General features: G+C 36.9%; 1 protein-coding gene across 4 annotated transcripts in view; it reads right to left on the bottom strand.

Annotated features, from left to right (window-relative positions):
* MTA3 (metastasis associated 1 family member 3) overlaps positions 1-22185 on the bottom strand; it is a 123143-nt gene that overhangs the window by 60195 nt on the left and 40763 nt on the right. For all 4 annotated transcript variants that reach the window (XM_079792515.1, XM_079792516.1, XM_079792517.1 and 1 more), the window contains exons 5-8: positions 17221-17284; positions 14327-14444; positions 4030-4132; positions 1862-1961 (exon numbers count right to left, since the gene is read on the bottom strand). In XM_079792515.1, the coding sequence (XP_079648641.1) occupies positions 1862-1961; positions 4030-4132; positions 14327-14444; positions 17221-17284 (385 nt within the window). The remainder of the gene's footprint in view (positions 1-1861; positions 1962-4029; positions 4133-14326; positions 14445-17220; positions 17285-22185) is intronic.

The raw sequence follows: 22185 nt of genomic DNA, 5'->3' as shown, positions 1-22185 counted from the left end.
CAGGATAAAATTTCCTCCCTACTAAATCAACACATCCTGACCTTTCCCAAAATCAGACTTAGCATGGGGAGACCTAAGTTTCTAGTCCTGATTCTGTCACTAATTAAATGTGAATCTTTATATAACTTACCTCACCATTATCTCTAATACAGTCTATCCTAGACGACTTCTAAAGCCCCAAACAACTCAAAAAATTCTTTTACTGGGATCCTACCTTCCAAATTGTTTAGTCCTCAGAGTCCAGGCAAAAGAGAAATCCAGTACCTACACAATTGCCTATTCTCTGAGACTGAGGCTTTGCCCCAGCCATACCTCCCTAACAATGTACATGGCACTCCGCCCTCCAGCCACATGGGTGTAGACAACAAACAGGAAGTAACAGGCTAGCACATCCACCAACTACTACTTACTAACCACCTCAAGGTTTACTTTGTTCTAAGGAATTTTGTTTCCTCAAAGGGGTAGAGGAAAGGTCAATGTAGTTATTGTTGTAAACTGATGATTTTTTCCTTTGCATATTGTACAAAGTACACTTTCCTTTCTTTTCTTTTTTTTTCCACTTTACTTTTTAATGAAACGAAGGTGAAATCTATGAAGCCTCCATGGCTTCAATACTCTAATAATTATAACTCTTATTATATATCTTAGACTAGCAGTGTTTGAAATTCACAGTCTAGCTATGAGGAAGTTAGACCTAGCAATCTGCTGGTAGATTGAGTACCTGCTCCTAAAAAATTACTGGAGATTTGACAAGTGGCATACATTGATTGTCTGGATAAATGGATGTGTCAGGTTAGGAGTGCTGAAAGCTCAGTTGCAGTCCTCACAGGAAAAGCCACAAGAAAACCACCTGACAGGCTACCCAGGTTCTTGCAGTTCCCCAACCCTGCCCTCTCTGCACTGGGAGGTCTTCAGATGCATGGTCTGGTCACCTGATGGAGAAAGGTACTACCTGATCTCTTACAGGCCTGCAAACACTGAAAGAAAAGAAAACTTGACTCTCCAAATTCAGCTGAATGATCAATCAATTTTCATTTAAAGGCACAAAACAACTTAGCCTTTCACATGTTCTTTTTGGAAAACAATCAGCAAAACTCATGTCATCAACATATTAATAATCAATTTTTAACCAGCCCCACTCATTTTTCTAGAAATGCCTCAGGATCTTATATTTTAACATCAAAGTGGAAGGCCTGACACAGCTGGGCAAACAGTATTAAAGATGCAGATCAGGGCATCTGAAATAACAAAAGGCGATTTCTTCCTGCTATCGCAACTTCTAAAAGATGTCAATTTCATGGCACCAAAAACCTAATTTCAACACAAGAACAACGTATAGAAAGAGTCCAAGTAAAGCTGAACTTAGACTAGGTAGAGCAGGAAACCAAGAAGGCATTTAAATGTTGTAGATCTTCTTCAGTGCTGCCTAATCCAAGATAGATAACAATAATAATATTTAAATCCAAGCCATTTTATCGAGAATGAAACAGAAGACTAATCTGGTATCGAGAACTCCTCAGTAGGAATCAAGAACAGATCCAAATCCTATCTCTGAAACCAGCTGTATAAACGGACCAAAACAGAATTTCCTGAGCCTCTGAGTATACTTATGCTAAAAAAAATAAATAACAATTATAATAATAAATAATTTAGGATATTAGATGTAATATAAAAGTGACCTCCAGACTGCTAAATACTACAGAAAACAAAAGAGATGAAAATACTGGAGGATCTGAAAGTACCTGCCTAGAAGGAACACAAGAGCCAAATTATGCTCTCATGTCTACAACACTGCTATTTTGGCTTTAAAATTAAACAAGTAGCAGAAGAAAGAACCCTAAAATTTCAAAAAGCATCTTACCAGGGTGATGTCTCGAGAAGCTGCAGCTGCGCTCATATGCAAACTCGGCTGCCGTACAGAACTGCTGCAATCAAGGGCTCGAGCGAATGTCCCAACAGCACTAAATAAGCCACAAAAACAAAGAGAGAAAATCAAGACACTGTTATTTTTTTTATATTTAAAGAAACACATTTTGGTAGTGAATGAAAAATCAAGTTCTTGGATGTTTGAAAATCAAGTACCAAATAAAAATAGTATTTTCTATAAAATTTAAGAATTGACAAGCCAATTTACCATATATGAGTCATTACCATTAAATTAAGAAAAAGTAGGTTGTGAGGCATAAAGGAGGGAAAGATCTATTTTGAAACGCCACAGAGTAAACAATTTGGCATTCAAATGTGCTAAAAAACGAGAAGTAAATTAGCTAGAATTCAACTATTACTGCAAAGCAATTTCTGACCCCCTTTTTTAGCCCAAATTGTGAAATCCCAGTAACATTTTTCCTTGAAATATAGTCAACCTCTTCTTATGAGGCCTCAATATATATTTCCATTTTAAAGAATTACCACACTGATTATCATATGATTTAGAAAGACTTCCCACATGTAATGAACCCTAACTTTAAGAAATAAAGCATGAAACGACAATGACTTGCTCCTTGTCTATCTCTCTTTTAAACATGTTAGCTGAGAAAAAGTTTTTAAAATGTTGTAATTAAAATATAACACGTGAACAAAAAAGTACACATAGTACACATAGTACAGCTATGCAGTTATGGCAAAGTGAATGCATCCATGTCACCAATATCCAGGGTCAAGAAACAGAAGATGACAGCACCCTACACTACTCTCTCTCTCTCTCCCTCTTCCTCCAAAAGAACCACTATCCTGGATTCTAACACTACACTACAGGCTCATTTTACTCATTTGGGAACTTAAATAGAACCAAATACTATGTACTCTTTTCGTGTCCATCTTTTTTTGTTCAAAGTTATGTTTGTGGTTTCACACATGCTGCTAGCTGTAGCTGTGTTCATTCATTCTCCTTGCTGTGGCGCATCCTCTGCATGATGCTTCCCCCACCTCCCGCCACTCTACTGATATTGGATATTTGTTTCCAGTTTGGATAGTGATATTCATGCCATCTGCATATGGGTCTTCTGGCTAGATGACAGCAGTTTACCAAAGCAGCTATACCAACTCATACTCCTACCAGTTGGATGAGGGAGAAATGGAGGGAGGGAGACAGACACTGATGTGACAGAAAAACATTGGGTTGCCCTCGCTATCCTCCCCAAAAGGGATCAAACCTACAACCCAGGTATATGTCCTGACCAGGAATCGAACTGGCAACCTTTTGGTACACTGGATGACGCTCAACCAACTGAGCCACTCTGCCCAGGCTCAACATTATTTTTGAGATTTATCTCTCTGCTACATATAGCTCTAATTCATTCATTTTAATTGTTGTAAAGTAATATTCCATTTTAAGTATTACTGCTTGCTGATGTACTTTTAGGTTTTTTTCTAATTTTTCTATTACAATGCTATGATAACCTCATTTCCCTTCTGCTTTGCAGGAGGAATTTAACCAGGGACCTCTTGATTCATGGGTTGACACTCAACTACTGAGTCACACCAGCCAGGCAAACATCATTCACTTTTATAAGTAAAAAAAATAAAAATAAATTTCTATCCCATTCATTTTATCAAGAAAAAAGGAAAAGAGGTCAGGTAGAGAGGAAGGAAGCCAGTTTGGCAGCCAGGCTTAGAGCTCTCAAAGGAAAGCCATATGCTGAGCAGTAGGCCTTCCCCATGCATGGGTGCAGGTAAGAGGAATTTGAGGCACGCATTATTCTTGACACATGAATAGTCACTGCTTTAAATTAAAGACATGGGATTTTAGGAGTTGAATTTCCTCTTTATACTTTTGTGCAGTGCTTACATTTTTACGAGGTGTGTTTATTTTTTAATCTATAAAATTTAATAAATCTATTTCATTTTTAAAACAGTAACTAATGATAATAAACCATTTTATTTAGGAAGTGGTGTGATATATATTAGGCTTTCTTACATAATTAGAAAAAAATACAACCAATGAAAAAAGCAGAATACAAAGAAAAGATAATATGTGTAAATTCTTTTATGGAGAGAAAAGATATTTTCACTCAATAGTGTCATACTCACCGTGCTACAACTAAAAACTGGTCAATCTGTCGATCTGTAAGTGGGCTATTTGGGTCCCAAACTTTAACTTCCAATTTTGACTGTTCCCTCTCATCTGATTCTCCTGTCCGAGAGCAAAAAAAAAAAGGAGTCTTATTACCCATAAGGCACATACACTGTCACATATGACTGATGACTGCGGTAACCACAGCATTAAAAATGTAAGGTAAACATTCATGGTTTTTTTTGGTAGATTCTTTCAGACAGCAAATGTAGAACACTTTGTAAAGTGAACACTGATAAAAATGCAACCACACCATATGGTATTTTCATTTGTCATTAACATGTATTTCCTGAAATACATGTTAATGACATGTATTTATATCCTTTAGCCTCATGCTAAAGGATATAAAAACAAAAAAGCACTCCTGCAGAAAGACGCTTAAACTATGATAAAACTTACACATACATAACTATGCTACAAATGAAAAAACAAACAAACAAAAAAAACAACCCTAGATGTCATAAGAGACATACAGATATGGCTGTAAACCTCCAAAGATTAGAGAAATCATTTCAGGCTAGTTAGGGAGTGAGGTCATTTCTGCTAAGAACTAAAAGGTAAAGGAGTCCACTGGCAGAAGAACAGGACATAAGACTCAGAAAGGAACATGAGCAAAGTCAGGGGGCTTCCAAATGTGATAGAAAAGTAGTTTGTTTCATCAGAAGTACACTAAGGGGAATCTTAATTTTTAAATAATACCAGATAAAATGACAATGAAGTACACTAAGGGGAATCAGGGAGATAGCTAAGGAAGTGGACTATGAACATGGTACTGAAGATGCCACATAGATTTTCTGAAAAGGGAGGTAATGAGAATCCCTTGACTTTTTAGTAGGGGGGTGACAAGACCAGAATCAAACTTCTCATCTCACATTTAACAATGGTATGTAATTTGCTCTATGGACATACCCGATGAAGACAGAACGACATGGTATTGACAATGACGACAGTCAGCAAAGGGAGATTTAGAAATGTCAGGGACAGACTGGAGGCAGCGGGTAGATTTCAAGCCTCGAAAAAAACTACAGGGATGGTGCTGGCATTAACAGAAAGAAGACTGAGATAATGCAGGAAACATTGTTTTGGAAATAGCTCACAAGGAGATATAACCATCAGGCAGGACTCAATGTGAGGACAAAGGGTAGTAATGGGAAACAGATTTGGGAGTTGACTGAAGTTTTGATTTACAGCTATGGATTTCCTATCAGGCTAGGAACTGGTTTTGGCTTTGTTTTGCTTTTGAATCACTCCATCTACAAAATCAGGCAGTGCCTTGCACTGACTGACATACTATGAAGCTAAACATTCCTGACAAGCTCAGGCTATGGGCTTCTAATGTGTTCAGTCCTGGTATAGGAGCAAGCAAGCATCAACGGCTCAAACAGATAAAGAGGGAGGACAGAATCAGCCATTCTACCTGTAGTCTCCTAAGTCAACCACTGCTGTCAGGTTGGGGACTTGCCCATTCTGCCCCTGTTCAAAGGCAGATAACCAGAGAGCCAATCGCCACCCCCAACATAAAGAAACGCAAGCAGAGTAGAAAGAGTACTGGCCAAATAGATCTAAAGTGTTGGAAAGGATTTCATTTTTCACTGTTTACAATTCTCAGCATGCTGAGCCAAGACATTCAACATTAGGTTCACAGTTAAAAACAAAAAATTTGCAAACTGTGTAAAACTTGAGGAAGGAGAATGTCACATTTACACTTCCCTATATCTTCCAGTAATATATTTTAAGTAAGTTAAATAGTAATGATAAAAAAAGATAGTAATGATGAAAATAAAAATTTGAGATCTTAATTTTTAAATAATACCAGATAAAATGACAATGCTACTCAGTATTGAGCCCCTCTCTGTTATATACTCCAGAACAAAAGGGTAAAACTGATATTTAATTTTCAAATTCTAGTAAAATTGGTATTTCAATCCCACCCATCCATTCTGCAGCACACAGCAGAAAGAGAATCCCATATAAGCATTCTAAAATAAATTCGCTGCAAACAATAAGAAAACACTCCTGGATGCACTTATACTAACACCTAAGATACAGATTAATACCATGAAATGAGAACAAAAATAGCAACAACAAAATGAAAATAGAAATGTTCTATATCAAACAGTCACTCTAAACTAAATAAGGATTCCCCATTTTGGATTCAACATATAATAACATTTATATAACAGTTTGATCACTTCTTTACAATTAAAAATAACTTTTAAGAAGCTCTTGAATAACCTTATTTGGAATCTATATAACTAAATTCTCAGCTAAGTGTCAGGAGTAATCAATCCTTGGAATGGTCTTGGTAACTGTAGTATGAGCCAGAGACTGGACCAAGATTAATTCCATGCTCTACTCCTGTTCATTCCAGTCATCACAATAATCTGACTTTCCTCCTCCATTTATGATAATCTGCTCAAGTCCCACATCATCAAATCATCCAGTACATGAAGATCTCCCTAATACCTGAATTCCCATGAAATGTATTTAACTAACTGTATGTATTGTATATTAGCATCCTATTTTGGCACCAAGGACAAAGGTCAGTCAATCCTTTGTCTCCTTAAACCCTGGACTAATGCTTCCTCCACTGAGATATAAATCATGTGTACAGTTTCAACAAAATAAAAAATGGAATTCAGGGTGCAGATGTTTTTGAACACAGGGAAATACCTTCATAAGCCCCTTCATCTATAATTCCAAGCTTCTCCATAGTTGGGTGTGTGTATTTTTTCAATTACAATTTACTTTTAGTATTTTGCATTGGTGTCAGGTGTATAATATAGTGTTTAGACAGCCATATAGTTTTAACATAGTAGAAAGTGCCACAGATTTTGAGGCCACTAAATCAGCCACTACTTGCACTAGAGGAAGACATTTCTGTAGAATGTCCATCTTTTTTTTTTTTTCTTAAGCTCTCTGTGAGAATACATGCTTTCCTGATCGTGGGAGCAAGTCTTAGATGAACTGATCCAACTTCCACATCATAATGACATTTTCCTACTTACCTACTGCGCATGAGCTAATTCAAGGTCTTAAAGCATATGCTGCAGCAGAGAGACTATACTAATGTAACTCTTTAACTCTCAAAGATAGAGACCTCCTGAAGTTCTCAGACACTGACAAGAGTATTGAACTAGTAGCAGCAGACAGTGGTGACCAGGGGAAAAGCAACTGTAGTAGCTAACAATGAGTGTTGAGAGCTGTGCTAAATAAATTACTTCATTTGGTCATCACAACACTATTATACAGGGTGGAGCAAACATCCCATATAATAAAAGGCTAATATGCAAATCAACTGAATAGTGGAACGACTGGTCGCTATGACAAGCACTGACCACCAGGGGGCAGATGCTCAACGCAGGAGCTGCCCCGTGGTGGTCAGTGCGCTCCCACAGGGGGAGCGCCACTCAGCGGGTTCATGGCTGGTGATTGCAGCGGCGGTGGTGCAGTGGAGGTAGTCTCCCCTGCCTCACTGCAGGCGGGTGGTAAGGAGCGAGGGGTCCAGGACTGCAAGAGCCCCAGACTGCTAGAGGTATGTCCACCTGCCAGCTTTCTATTTCTAAAGCCACCCAGGGGATCGAGTCTAAGTCAGACATCTCCCAAGGAGTCCCAGACTGTGAGAGGGCACAGGCTGGGCTGAGGGGACCTCCCCTCCCCCAGTGCACGAATGTCATGCACCAGGCCTCTAGTAGGTTTATCATTGTTTGTGTGGAAAATAATACAATAATTAATAATAATAATATAAGAATAAGCTTTTTCACATACTCACAACTGTAGACCTACTTTTGCCCCGCTATATATGTACATACATTATTCCCTTTTGAAAGGGGAAGAAATGGTAAGTTAGAGGCGTTGAACAGTTTTTCCAAGGTTATTCAGCTAAAACATAGCCAGCCAGGTTTTACCCAAACCTGTGAATCCACTCATTGTAGTTTAATAATTTTATGTTGTTATACTTTTTAGCAGCCACAATTTTAATTTAATATGCAAATAGATTTCTTTCTTAAATGTTCAGTGTTACAACACAGTGAATTAATAATTCAAAAATTTGCACATTATATTTTTCTACAGAAAATTCTCTAGGTGCTTTATTCAAACTCAATAAAGATTTAAAATCTTAAAGAACCCTTTACCTTCCTTTGCAAATTACATACCAATCCAGATATTCAGGAGTTTGTAAGATGGTGAGCCGTCATAAATGAATTTCAAAACTCTAAAGTCACAAAAAGATTTATTCCCTAGCAAGACAAATGCCACAATATCTTAGAATCCATCAAGATATGTTCACAAAGAATGTAAGCCTATAATATATTCTGGCATGGTGCTGATGTTGCCACCTCCTCAGGATATTAATTCAAGTTCTGCAACCCATGCCATTGCAAACTGGAATCTGGCCACTGATCAAATGTACCCACTCAAGAGTATCAAAGTAAATATCTGTTCTTTTTCTAAAAAATGTTTTTATTGATTTTAGAGAGAGGGGAAGGGAGAAGGAGAAAGAGAAACATCAATGACATCGATCAGCTGCTTCCCACATGCACTCCAACCGGGGATGGAGCCCACAACCTGGGCAAGTGCCCCGACCGGCAATCGAACCAGTGACCTTTTGCTGCACAGGTTGACGCTCAACCAACCAAACAAGCCACACCAGCCAGGGCCATAAATATCCTTTCTTGAATATGATGTTTTCTACTGTTTAATTTCCCTGCAAACAGGTACTAGTTATATATGGAAGTTTCTATAATGACAATGTCCATGTTTTTCAAGTGTGGTTTAACCATTGGCATACCTATTTGCAGCCCAACACACCTCCCTTGACAAAATATTAATTAAAAAAAAGAAAGGGGTTCTTTAAATCTTGTATCTACTAGTAATTGACTACCTATTTATAACTGAAAAGAAACATTTAGTATATGCTAAATGTTTTAAGCTGAAATAAGAATCTAAAGTGACTTCTTCAATTATATGAAAAATATGGTATTTTTCTTTGTTAAAGTTGAATACTCACAAATAAAGCCAATAAATTATAGACTTAAAAATAAGCTTACCAAGTAATGCACAAAATCTACATGACTAAATCTATATATTTTTTTAACTCCCACAAGACCCAAAAGTGGCCTGAACAAAGGGCAAGACATCCTTGTTTCTGGTTAAGATATTTTAACCTCATCAAAATGTCTGTTCTCCTTAAAATAACTTAAAAATTAACTGCAACCCCAATAAAAATAGGAAGATTGTTATTTTTCCTCTCTGTTGTTTGTCAAGCTGATAATCAAACTCATTTCAAAAAATGATACAGGGACTAGCCTCACCAGATATTAACACATATCTCAAAGTCTCTATAATTACAACAGTGAGTTACTAGAGCAGGAACAGACAAATAGACCAGTGGAACAGAACAGAAACCTCAAAAGCAGACCCACATACTGTTCATTATGAAATAATCAATCACCTTCCAAAGTAATATAATGTTAATACAATTTCAATCAGAATCCTAATAAATCTGGAAGAGAAGAAATTGACAAATTGATGATAAACTACCACAGCAAGGGGGAAAAAAATCTTAAGAGATGAGGCCTCTCCACTAAGAAATTTTAAAAAACAATAAGGGAAAACTTGCCCTGTCATAAAACATATAATAAGAGAAAGATAAAATAAACTTGGGTCTCCGACACATGAAACTTTGCTTGGAATATCCTATATAATAAAACCCTAATATGCAAATCTACTGAACGGCAGAACAACTGGTTGCTATGACACGCACTGACCAACAGGGGGGCAGACGCTCAATGCAGAAGCTGCCCCCTGGTGGTCAGTACGCTCCCATAGGGGGAGCACCACTCAGCCAGAAGCCAGGCTCACGGCTGGCCAGCGCAGCGGCGGTGGTGGGAGGCTCTCCCGCCTCTGCGGCTGCGCTAAGGACCCCTCGGGGGATGTTCGAGTGCCAGCTTAGGCCCACTCCCTGCGGGCCTAAGCCGGCAGTCAGACATTCCCCAAGGGGTCCCGGACTGTGAGAGGGCGCAGGCTGAGCTGAGGGACCCCTTCCACCCTCCAGTGCACGGATGTTGTGCACCAGGCCTCTAGTACTTTTATAGGTCTCTATAGAATATGTACGTAACGGTCTGGGAGAATATGTTAAATTAATAACAGTGGTTAACAGTGACTTAGAAGGGATAATCTGAGGTACTACTACTTTTGTTTCCAGTGTAATTGCATCATTATCTATCACAATTCCTATTATTTGCAATAAAATAATTTTAAGATTTAAAAAAATAGGCAGAAGGGAAGAGAATATAGTGGAGGCCTTTTGTTATGCTATGTTACATAGGGATTTGATCCTAAGTACTTCTTTTTTTTTTAATTACTTTATTGATTAAGGTATCACATATTTGTCATCAACCTCCCCCCCATTCCCTTCCCAAACCTCCCCACACGCATGCCCCCCTCCCCCTGTTGTCCGTGATCACTGGTTAGGCTCATATGCAAGCACACAAGTCCTTTGGTTGATCTATCTCCCTTGTCCCCACCCTCCCCTACCTTCCCTCTGAGGTCTGACAGTCTGATCAATGCTGTTCTTGTTCTTCAGTCTATGTTGTTCATCTTTTCCCCTAGATGAGTGAGCTCATGTGATACTAGGAATACACTTATAGGAACCGAAAATGAGACAAGCAATAATAGTTATGCTGAGAGGCAAATGAATCAGTCTATAGTGAGTTTCTTTCTAGGCCATCAGTTCTTTTGAGTCCCGGTTTCTATGTCCAACAGTTGTTAATGTGTTCATAACAGCAATGATATTTCAGTTCTGGATGGTGGACAAATGGTGGTAATGCAGGTACGACCAAAGTACTTCTAACAGTGCAAATTTCATTTGGGTATTTTGACTACATATTGAAGAGGTGAGATTCTAAGAAATGTGAAGTACTGAACAGCAGCTTTCAACTTGGCAGAATCCCAAGGTTCCCTAGGGCACCTTAGGAGATTTAATAGGGCCTTCTCCCCCAACCTCACCCATAATTACCTCATTTTTCTTATATTATTTAAGGTCATGTTGTGCAATATTTCATTTAAAGAAAAGGTTCTAGTGCCTAAATAAAGTTTGTAAGAAGACTATTAGGAGAAAACATTATATTAAAGGCAATTAATATTTGTTAATGAGCTCTAAGATCTATTTTATTAGTGAACATTGAGTCACATTTTCTAAATACAAAGAATGCCTTTGTCAGATAACTGGTGTAACTCTCCCAATGCCACAGCTGTCTAGAATCATTCCTCTTACGTAGAAGAAACTCAAGTCCATTTTGAGAAGGACTATAGAGTAAATTATTGCATTTTATGTATTACTGTTTCCTAAAATAATATTTTTAAAAATTCTAAGCTAGGTGGATATGTTTTGCAAATTACATCACTCTAACTAGTCTTTTGCTTTTCAGGGGCAAATATTCTATTTAAACCGTTTTTGGATAAATGGGAACTTGTGAGATTGCATGACCTGTATAACCCATTGTTACGTGAAAATCCCAGCTTCATTCCTTTGTTCAGCATGTATATTTACATGAGCAATACACAAAATTTCTAGACTTTTTAAATACCTAGGCTTATGCTCAGTCCTCAAGGGAGACCCACACAATCAATGACTCAGGCAGTACAAAATTGTAAAAGTCAAATAATAAAAATAGCATTAAGGATTACATGAGCATCAGGTCTGCACAGTTTGAAGAAGGGAGAGGTCAGAGTTCAGGGAGGAGTAGTAGGGGTAGCCCAGGATATATAGGGCTTGGGCTGTACACACATGGGCACTAGGGATCTTCCTGGCTTTGGTGCCTGTACACACATGGGCACTAGGGATCTTCCTGGCTTTTGGCCTGTGCACAGATGGATTTACTAAACTATCTCACTAGGAGCATATACATTTGTCAAAAACTCACAGGACTGTACACTAAAAAGGGTGAAATGTACTTACAACATATAAATTATACCTTAATTACAACAAGGAAAAAGCCCCCCTATAAATGACTACTGGGAAGACAAGTTGGCATTTTGTAAAAATTTCAAACACACGTGCCCTATGATTTAGCAATTGCACTTTTAGGAACATATTTTCCAGTTATATCCAGAGTACCAAATTATCCATTATACCATTACAGCACTATGTGTAACATTTTAAAATCAAGTATTTTTTTAATAATTTTGTGAACACTAAATGATATAAGTCTAATATCAAACATTAAGGACTATAAATATCCAAAAATTGTTTCTGGAAGACAAGCTGGTTTGCACAAATCAGAATGTGAGTAAATGCAATCTCCCAGCCTATAATAAATTGATATAGTCCAGTTAAAAAAACACATGTCCCACACAGTTGAATACAGACACAGCATTCTGTTCTTCAAGCTTAACCTTTTGCACTCGGATGTGAGTGTGACTCCACACGGTTAGCATTAGAATAAAGGAATCGAGAAAAAAGCAAGCGAGTGCAAAGGGTTAATCATTACTGACTGACCTTTCCTGGTATTGAAGTTCATGAAAATGCAAAAGTCTGCAGTCTGCATTATTCACAGCCATCCCACCTACCCACCACTGACATCAATGTGTCCTACGGTTCATAAACGCTATCCTGAGTACCTGTTGATCTAACTTTTCTGCACACATATTCTAGAAGGAAGGCAAAGTAGAGAGACGAACCTATGGAAGAGCTCATATGCTTTAATAATCAGAGGGCAAAAATAAAAGTGGAGGCCTTTCTGTGAATAATGCAAATCACACAGGTCTTAAAGAAAAAGACTAATAAATTCTAAACTTCTATATGACAAAAAATAAAATAAAATATATTTACATCACTGTTAAAATGTTTTAAAAATAAAATAATGAAGCGGGAAGGGGTGCTTACAATAGTTGTAGACAAAGGACAAATACCTTTGTATTTGTTTACCTTTAATATTCAAAGAACTCCTGCCAGTACATTAAAAAGGTAAATAACCAAGGAGAAAATGCACAAGGAATTTACAGAAGGGCTAAAGATAACTAAGACAAACATAATCTCAAATTCTAAATCTTTTTTTAAATTAAGATAATGAGAATTCAAAATGTGAAGGGGGAAAATATCCCTCATAATCACAGGGTTGCTAAAGGCATCTGGTTCTTTCATTTATAACTTAATACAGTATTTTTGAATGGCAAAGAAGCATTTTCAATATCTAAAATGTACATACCATTTCACTTCCAAGGAATTATGCTTGAAAACTATTTACACAGCATAAATATAGGTATAGCTTTTCTAACAGCATCATTTGTAATGACCAAAAAAAAAAAAAAAAAAAAATCCTAAACATCTAAAAGTCTATCAACAGGAGACTGGAAAAGGAAATTACCATACCTCTATGCAAATGTGAGAACTGTACAGTCAAGTAAAAAGAATAGTCACTCTATTCATGGGAAAAGATGCTGAAGATACACTGCTAACTGAAAGAAGCAGTTGCAAAAATAACGTGAAACCTGCCACTGCAAATGGACCATTCCTGGGTGAATATAAGCCGAAGTGGGAACAAAATAAACATCCCCTATTTGATCAAAGTAATTGAATATAGGTTTGATATGAAGGAAAGGGGATGACATTCATTTCCTATGTTATACATTTCTCTATTTTGTATTTCATTTTTTAATGTAAGAATGTTTTACTTTTGAAATCAGAAAATAAAAGTTTTGAGTATGCAGTTATAACCTTTTGCACTCGGATGTCGAGTGTGACTCGACACGGTTAGCATCAGTAGCAGGAATCGAGAAAAAAGCAAGCGAGTGCAAAGGGATAATATATGTTTTGCTAGGAAGATGTTTTTAAAATACAAAGCTTGGAATCTCTTTGTTACATTAAGCTACCCAGCTCAGCCAAAATCTCCACCAAAATGTAGCTGTTCACTAGATTTCATGGCCTCCTCCTATAGATGGCTTATGGGCAGTAGGATCTCAAGGCACGAGCATGCCACATTAAAACATAAATTCAACAATATGAATGTTCTTACATTTGCCCTTTTAAAAAAGAGAAAACAGCCAAAACACTCATAAAAATGTAAAATCAAAAATGAATAACTGATGAAATAAATTATTACCCCTTGCTTTTTTCTGCAATTCTAAAATTGGAAGAACCCTTTTAAACTTTAGCCTAAAAATTGTTTCTCCCATCTGAGAAAACCAATGTTTGAGTTTTGAGATACAGTATATGTTCTCATAGTACTTGAAACCCAAAGAAAAACATACCTTCTGAGAGCATTTCTGGAATGTCTGCTTGATATCTAGGTCCCACTCTGATTTCACCTTTGTCAGCTAATAGTGTTTTCACAGAGGGGTCATAGACCAATGAGTAGAAAAAGGAATCCTGGAAAAAAAGACAGAAAATATCTAGGTAAACTTTTTATAAAACAATAAATCTAATGTCATAATCATGAAACCACAAAACTTCACAGAGTATATAAAATTTCACTTTTATGAATAAAATCATAAATGTTTAAGGAGAACATGAAGTTATTGTCATTATGAAATACAGTATAATATTAAATCAAGCCAAAACAAATAGCTTAGAATAAAAGTATATTATAAAGATTTATTATTTGTTCTAGTCTAAAAGAAAACCATTTAACTGCTCTAAAACAGGATTTTGAAAAGCTAGCAAAGTTAAGCCATGTAAATCAAAGGTAAGACACCTAAAATAATCATTTAAATCTCCAAAGCCCACACTAAACAATATGGGTGCCTTCATAGATAATGGGCACTCTTACTTTTCGAGTGTCCATCCGCATTTTATTAAAATATTAAAATGTACACACACCCACATTAAATAAACTATAGAAGAGCTGAGCTTTTATACAGTTTACTAATTAAAGTGTCGCACTGTAAACATTTAATTAAACATTTATTAATTATAATTCTGTAGTTCTCCTCTAAATTCTGAAGCATTCATATGTATACATAGGTAGGTATATTAACATACATACATACCACCACCATCTGACTATGGTGGTGGCACACCCACCTGACTATCCGTGGTCCCATAAAATGCAATAGAGCCCTAGTTACTGAGCCTAACAGATAAGAAGACCCAGCCACCAGTCCTTTGCTGAATTCTGGCCATCTGAACCAGTCAAGTCTCGTCCCTGCCTTCGGCTATGATTCTGAGGGTCACCTACTGCATGAACCTCTCTATTATATCCTGGAATGGCCCATCATTACCATCAGCACTTTACCAAGACCCAGCCAAGCAAACTGCAAATAAGAGTCAGATGATAAAGCTTTCTCCTTTCAAGGTCTTAGAGGCTGTGATAATGGGAAAGGAGAAAACCAAAAAGGAGATACTAAGAAATTCTGCAGTGTTTTAATCATGCTTCACTGTCAAAAAAGATTAAACAGTAAAACTGTTCAAAAGTCACACCATTATGTGGCAATCTATGCATGTAAAAAATGCTATCTAAGGAAAAGAAAAAATCTGCAGATTATATAAATCTGCTTAATAGATTGGGGGGGGGGCAGGGGGCAAGGACAGACATTACATAATCAGAGTTGTTCCTTTATTTTTTAAGACAGGAGCAACAGAGAATGTTACTAGGTAACTAAAGCTGTTACCACTGGCTCACCATCAGCTTTAAAAGTAGAGGCACTTCAGGTCACTTTTAGTCTGTAAAATGTTAGTATAGTATTCCATAAAAACAAGATTTTGTGCCCTGGCCAGTGTGATTAGGTTAGTTGGGCATCGTCCTATACCCCAAAAGGTTGCTGGTTCCATTTCCCGTCGGGGTGTGTATGAGAGGCAACCAATTGATGTTTCTCTCACGTTGATGTTTCTCTCTCTCTCCCTCTCTCTAAAATCAATGAAATTGAGTAAAGATTAAAAAAAATTTTTTTGTTAAAAGTTTCCTTAAACACACTGCCACAGGTCAGATCCTATCTCCAAGATTGATAAAAGACTAAGTGGTGAAAAAACAAACACCTTTGCAAACTTTCACCTATTACAGTCCTTAGCATATCCAAATTGCTAACAATAACATAGAAGGCAAAAAATACCATTTTTAAAAACCCACTCAACAATCCAATATACCAATAAAATACACTGAAACATATTGAATGTTCCCTCCTTTTAATTCTGCTTCTGTGCTCATTTCTAGCATTATCATTATCCACGTTATTATCAACCATTCTGTTGGACAGTCTGATGTGAGTACTCTTTTCCTTTTCTAAATTTCACAAGCATAAGTTATAAGGACTATTAGCCTTTTTTCTGCCTTGAATATTTATTTCCTTTTAGTTTTCTTTATTAGAGTTTCTAATACATAGTAGATCCACATATTTTATCAATTCTTTCATTTATGTTTTCTTCATTTGAGATAAGAGGACAAATACTTGAGTATGATAAGAAATATGTCCCTTTCATTCTTTTTTTAAAAATACACACACACACATATATGTATATAAAAGAAGATTTAGGGAAAACAAAAACACCATGAAACTATATATAAAGTTTAAATACTGAAGCAACACCATCAGTAAAATATTTTCCCCATAATACAAATGCTAATAAGTCACATACAACTGTGTATAATGTGGAATATTCTGTTTATAAGCGTTTCCTCCCTTCATTTGAAGCACCTGCTCGAATTCAACCTGCTAAACATAGTTAAAATTTTTCTTGTTGAAGTTTACAGAAAGAAATATTTTTAGTTGACTAAGTTTATTAGGGTTCCAGGAAAGAAAGCAAACCACCAATGGTAAAATCTCATCTAAAGAGTCTAAAAGAAAAGCTATTTATTAAAAACAACAATGGCAACAAAACAAACAAACAAAAAGCAGGAAGGAGGACCAATTACAGTAAAGTCATGTTTTCATAAAGCCAAAATATTTCTTCTACCAGCTAAATCATGTGCTGTACTTTATACAGCTTTTCATTACCAACTGAAAAGAGAGAAACAGACACAGGGATTTTTGTCAATTCTTGCCTCAACCAGAAAAATCAAATTATCCAAATGCATTTTAGTGATTATACTTTTACTATAATACTGCTATGGTGGTGCAATAATTTGGTACAAAAAGAAATTAATTCAAAAGATATGACTTCATGCAAAAAAAAGAAAAACACACAGAAAACAAGTATAATTGTGAATTACCTCTTTATCGAGATATGACAATACTGACTCTGTCTCATTCAGAAGGGCAACACTGCATTTCCCCCTGTTGAAAGAGGGGAGAAGTGAATGAACAAATAAGCGTTTAAGAAAGGCTACTCCACCTTCACAGTGGTGACGTATGCAAAATAAGGAATATTCAAAATGTAAATTTGCTATTAAAAATCCAAATGGCAGTTAGGAATACATGTAAATGTATATATGTAAGACTGGCTTTACAATCCTAGTGTTGCATAACCTAAAACATAAGACTGTTTTTGTAGACATTTATAGAGAAGCTAACCGCTATAAATGGAAAGAACTGTTAGGCGGTAAACGCTTATATCATAAAGCACTTTATAGTTACTTCTTAATTATTCAAGAAAAAAGAGTACAATGAAAAAACCTTCAGATTAAGTCAGTTTCTGAGTCTATAATGATAAATATGAGGTTTTATATTTTTCAAGCAAAGACATTATATAAACAATGAAAACCAGTATCTAATATAACCTCCAGATTTTTAAAGAAGCCACTGCATATGATAACCTAAAATAATACACATTCATATCAGGATTAACTAACTTACCTTTATTGAAATTGCTCTAAATACTAGTTAAAATTTAAACACTAGAAACTTCTACAGAGCAAGGGGCAAAATAACGATCTACAGGCTTGTGCGAACCTTGAAGTTTGATAGCAAGTACCTTTGATCCTAAGTCCTGCGTCTGAGTTTGGAAATTATGTCAATTTTAAAAGGCTGGTCTAGACTTGAGAAAAAGTAAGGTTATCCAGGTAGAGGCATAAATTATGAGCACTTTTAAAATTATCCTCACTAGCTTGAAAAATTCAATATAGCTACATATGTGGCAGGAGGATTTTTTAAATATATTTTTATTGATTTCAGAGAGGAAGGGAGAGAGAGAAATAGAAACATCAGTGATGAGGAATCATCAATTGGCTGCCTCCTCCAGGACCCCCACTGGGCAACAGGACTTCCTTATTCATGGATTGATGCTCAACCACTGACTCACACCGGCCGGGCTTGACAGAATTTTGACTGTTCAAGTTACAGATTTTCGTTAGGGCTCAGAAATATTTTCTAAATATGATGTTACTTAATTTTCTAAACAAAAGTCACTACTTGCTCCCCACAAAATAACAAGCAAAAATAAACACATTACGGGAATATAGTCCATAGTCTATATATATAAAAGGCTAAGTGACTGTCTGACCATCTAGTACCTATGACGCACACTGACCACCAGGGGGCAGATGCTCAATGCAGGAGCTGCTGAGCTGCAGTGACTTGGCAGTGGTGGTTCTGGGTGAAGCACCCTGAAACCAGAGAGGAGGGAGCCTGATTCCTTGCGGGGCTGCGAGATTCCACCTTTGGCTGTGGGTTATGTTGTTTGCAGGGGCACTGTTGGCCCTGAATCTAGTTTACTGCACACTTGCATTTGCGTTCCACACCTTGTAGGACAGCAACTTTGCAGAGTGCCCTCTCACACTCTGAGACCCCTCTCAGGGGATGTCAGAGAGCCAGTTTCAGCTGATCCCCACAGGCCAGGCCCAGGGACCTCACCTGCTCACTCCGCAGATGCCCTCGAGCTGTAGCACCTCCCCAGGTACAGCCCCAGGTGCAGCCTGCTGGGAAGGGACAGAGGGAGGTTGGCTCCAGGGCCTGTCTGGCCTGCCTCGCCCAGTCCCGCCCCATTGGCCACCACCTGCATTAGTCCCTGCACCAGAGCCAGCACCTCGAGCCAGTGCCACAAGCCAGCATCGCGAGCCCGAAGACCCGAGCGTGAGTTTTCTTTCTCCCCCTACTCACTCCGCAGATGCCCGTCGAGCCTCAGAGCCACCCCAGGAATTCTAATTAATTTCCTTTCAATGTGCACGAATCTGTGTACTGGGCGGGCCACTAGTATTACATTAACTATGTACGTCACCAGGTGAGTGGGGGTGGGGGTGGGAGTATCACTTTGTAGTAAAGTATAGGCCCTGGCCAGTGTGACTGGGTTGATTGAAGCATTATCACATACACCAAGGGGTGGCAGGTTCAATTCCCAGTTGGGGCACATGCCCAAGTTGAGGGTTCAATCCCTGGTTGGGGCGCCTGTGGGTTTCTCACATCTCTCTCACATCTCTCTCTTTCTCCCTCCCCCACCCCCCTCTCCTTCTGTCAAAAAAAAATCAATTAAAAGTTTTTTAAGTATATGATTGTCTAATCACTAAGGTATACACCTGAAACCAATATAAAATAATACTGATGCAAGCTGTATTAGAAAAAATTAAATTAAAATAAGAAAAACAATTCCAAAGGAAAAAAATACAAGTAAAATATTAGCACATAGGTTAAAAAAAATTAGTTTTCTAAACACTTTGCAACACTTCTATATTCCTCAAATTTAAAATCATTTTCTCCTCTTAAAAACATCTTTTTCTGGTAATCACCTTAGGTTAATTAACATCACTTCAAAAGATATCTCAGAGAGCATATGGTACCTCCATAATATCCAATCTCTATTTTGGTTACCAAGAGTTACAAAGGCTTTCTATTTTTCTAATATATTTTATTCATGCATATTACTGAAGCAGAAAAATTAACATTATTACTTCAGTACACATAACACTCAAAAGTCAACAATTACCTGACATGCTTTCACAAAGGACAAAATTATGAGTGGGAAATTGCTCTGTTGCTGTAAGCACATCCCCAGCAGCCACAGAACTTCTGACCTGTGGACATGTGCTCCGCACGCAGCATGCTTAAATAATAAATGGGCTTTCCAAAAGTAAGCTCTATTTTTTTGCCTCAATAACAGTTAACGAAGCCAATATTTGTAACAATTAATACATTACCTAGAAGAAATAAACTCGTTTTTGTTAAGTTCTCAAAAGTTGAGTATTTTTTAATGGGAGGAGCAAAATCTGCTAAATGTTATCTTAATAGATACCACTTTCTTTAATAGTCACTTGAATTTTAAGGGTTTAACAGTCACTGGAAATTCATATAAACAATATAGCATACTTAAAAGTATCCTCCATACTGTCTGAAAGGACAAGAGAAGTTAAACTGAATAATTAAACCATTATTTTCATAATTATATCAGGAGATAGAAAACACTGGTTATACTGTTTTATAGGCACATGATTAAAAAACACCAACAGGATACCTCAGCCAATCTAAAATATAAATTATTTGGGGCAATACAGCTTTTATGCAAAAATGAAAGGATAATAGGTGATTTTAGTTTTTAAATTTTCTTTACTGTAGCTATATTGTACTTTTCCCAAATTAAAAATGAAAATCCAACACAAAAATATTCATGTACACGTATTAACAGCTAACAAAGCAGGATGTTGAGTCAGAATTATTTTATGAAGTAAGTATGATTATGTAATAAACACGTACTACATGCCAAGAGTTGCCGATAAAAGTAGTTTAAATGAGATTTAAAGTGTTGTCTTCCTTTATGCTAAACAAATGTTGGCACATAGATAAACACATGCTAAATTCTAAGCAAACCCCAAACTAAAGGAATTATTATCAAACTCTGAATATGATTTATGCTAAATCTCAAGCAATGATCCTCACTGTTCTCTTCCATAATACTTTAATCCTTAAGGAATAAAGATACCCAAACATGATGACAAAATCTATCAAAGACCATACACAAAGAAAGAACACTCCAGGCCCATATAATTGTTCATACTGCTTTTCTACAGGGAACCATGCAAGAGCAAGGAATTTCCATGGAGATAACATACTATCCCACAGATCATTCAAAAAGGTCTTTAAAATATACTGTTTCAGAGACTGTGCTGGGATAGAGACATGTGAATAAACATAACACAATATGGTCCCATGTTTAATGGCAGGTGCTGATCAGCCTACTGTTTGCTTATCAGGATGTCCTGTATAATCCAAGAAATTCAAAAACCATATGTAAAAATGTGCACACAGGTAATATATTTCTTTTACCTAAAGATGTTACCTATCTGAATAAGTGAAAAAGAGGAAGTTTAAATTAGCATCCATTTCCATACTGCCTGAAGAATTTCCTTCAGTTTCATACAACTGCAGCTTGTGGAATGATTCAGAACTTACCATCCCTGCTTGGAAAAATATCTAAATTTCTTAGGCACACCAGTCTGAATGAATCCAAGTATCTTGGTGAAGGATCAGGAATCTACCTGATCAACAAGCATCACCAGTGACCTTAAGGCACGCTGAACTTGGAATACCACTACAGATACAAGGTCTGCTTTAAACTTAGTCCTTGTTCAATGAAAGCCATTATTTCTTCTTTTTTTTTTTTTTTTAAAAAAAGCATTTTTCTTGCTGGCCTTATGAGTTTACATTTGCTCTGAAGACTTTTTCATATAAAAAACCATGCTAGGTTCTGTGATTGGAAATTCAGCAAATAGACAGTTTTATACAGCATTGTATCCATTAAATACAATGAACAACCAAATAAAATAATGAAGCTCAAAGATCCACCATGCTTTCAGAACGATTAGAAATTCTGAAGGAAATTATTTTTAAACCTGAATTCTATGCTTAAACAAATCTCCATTAAACGGTGGAAAAACATTTTCAAGTAAGTAAACACTAAAAACTTTTTTTAAAAAATATTTTTATTAATTTCAGAGAGGAAGGGAGAGGTAGAGAGAGATAGAAATCGAAACATCAATGATGAGAGAGAAGCACTGATTGGCTGCTTCCTGGACGCCCCCCACTGGGGATCGAGCCTGCAACCCCAGCATGTGCCCTTGACCAGAATCGAACCCGGGACCCCTCAGTCCTCAGGCCAACGCTCTTATCCACTGAGCCAAACCGACTAGGGCCACTAAAAACTTTTTACATTTTAGAAGACTAATGGAAAGGAAAAAGCAAAACAATTATCATACTATAAGGAAAACAAAAGGTTGTACAAGAAAGAGTACCAGTATGTGAGGAATATTTAC

The sequence above is a fragment of the Cnephaeus nilssonii genome (genome assembly GCF_951640355.1).
Source record: "Cnephaeus nilssonii genome assembly, chromosome: 15".
In the NCBI taxonomy this organism is placed as follows: domain Eukaryota; kingdom Metazoa; phylum Chordata; class Mammalia; order Chiroptera; family Vespertilionidae; genus Cnephaeus; species Cnephaeus nilssonii.
Note: the sequence above shows the minus strand (reverse complement) of the source record. Positions and strands in the feature narration are given on the sequence as shown.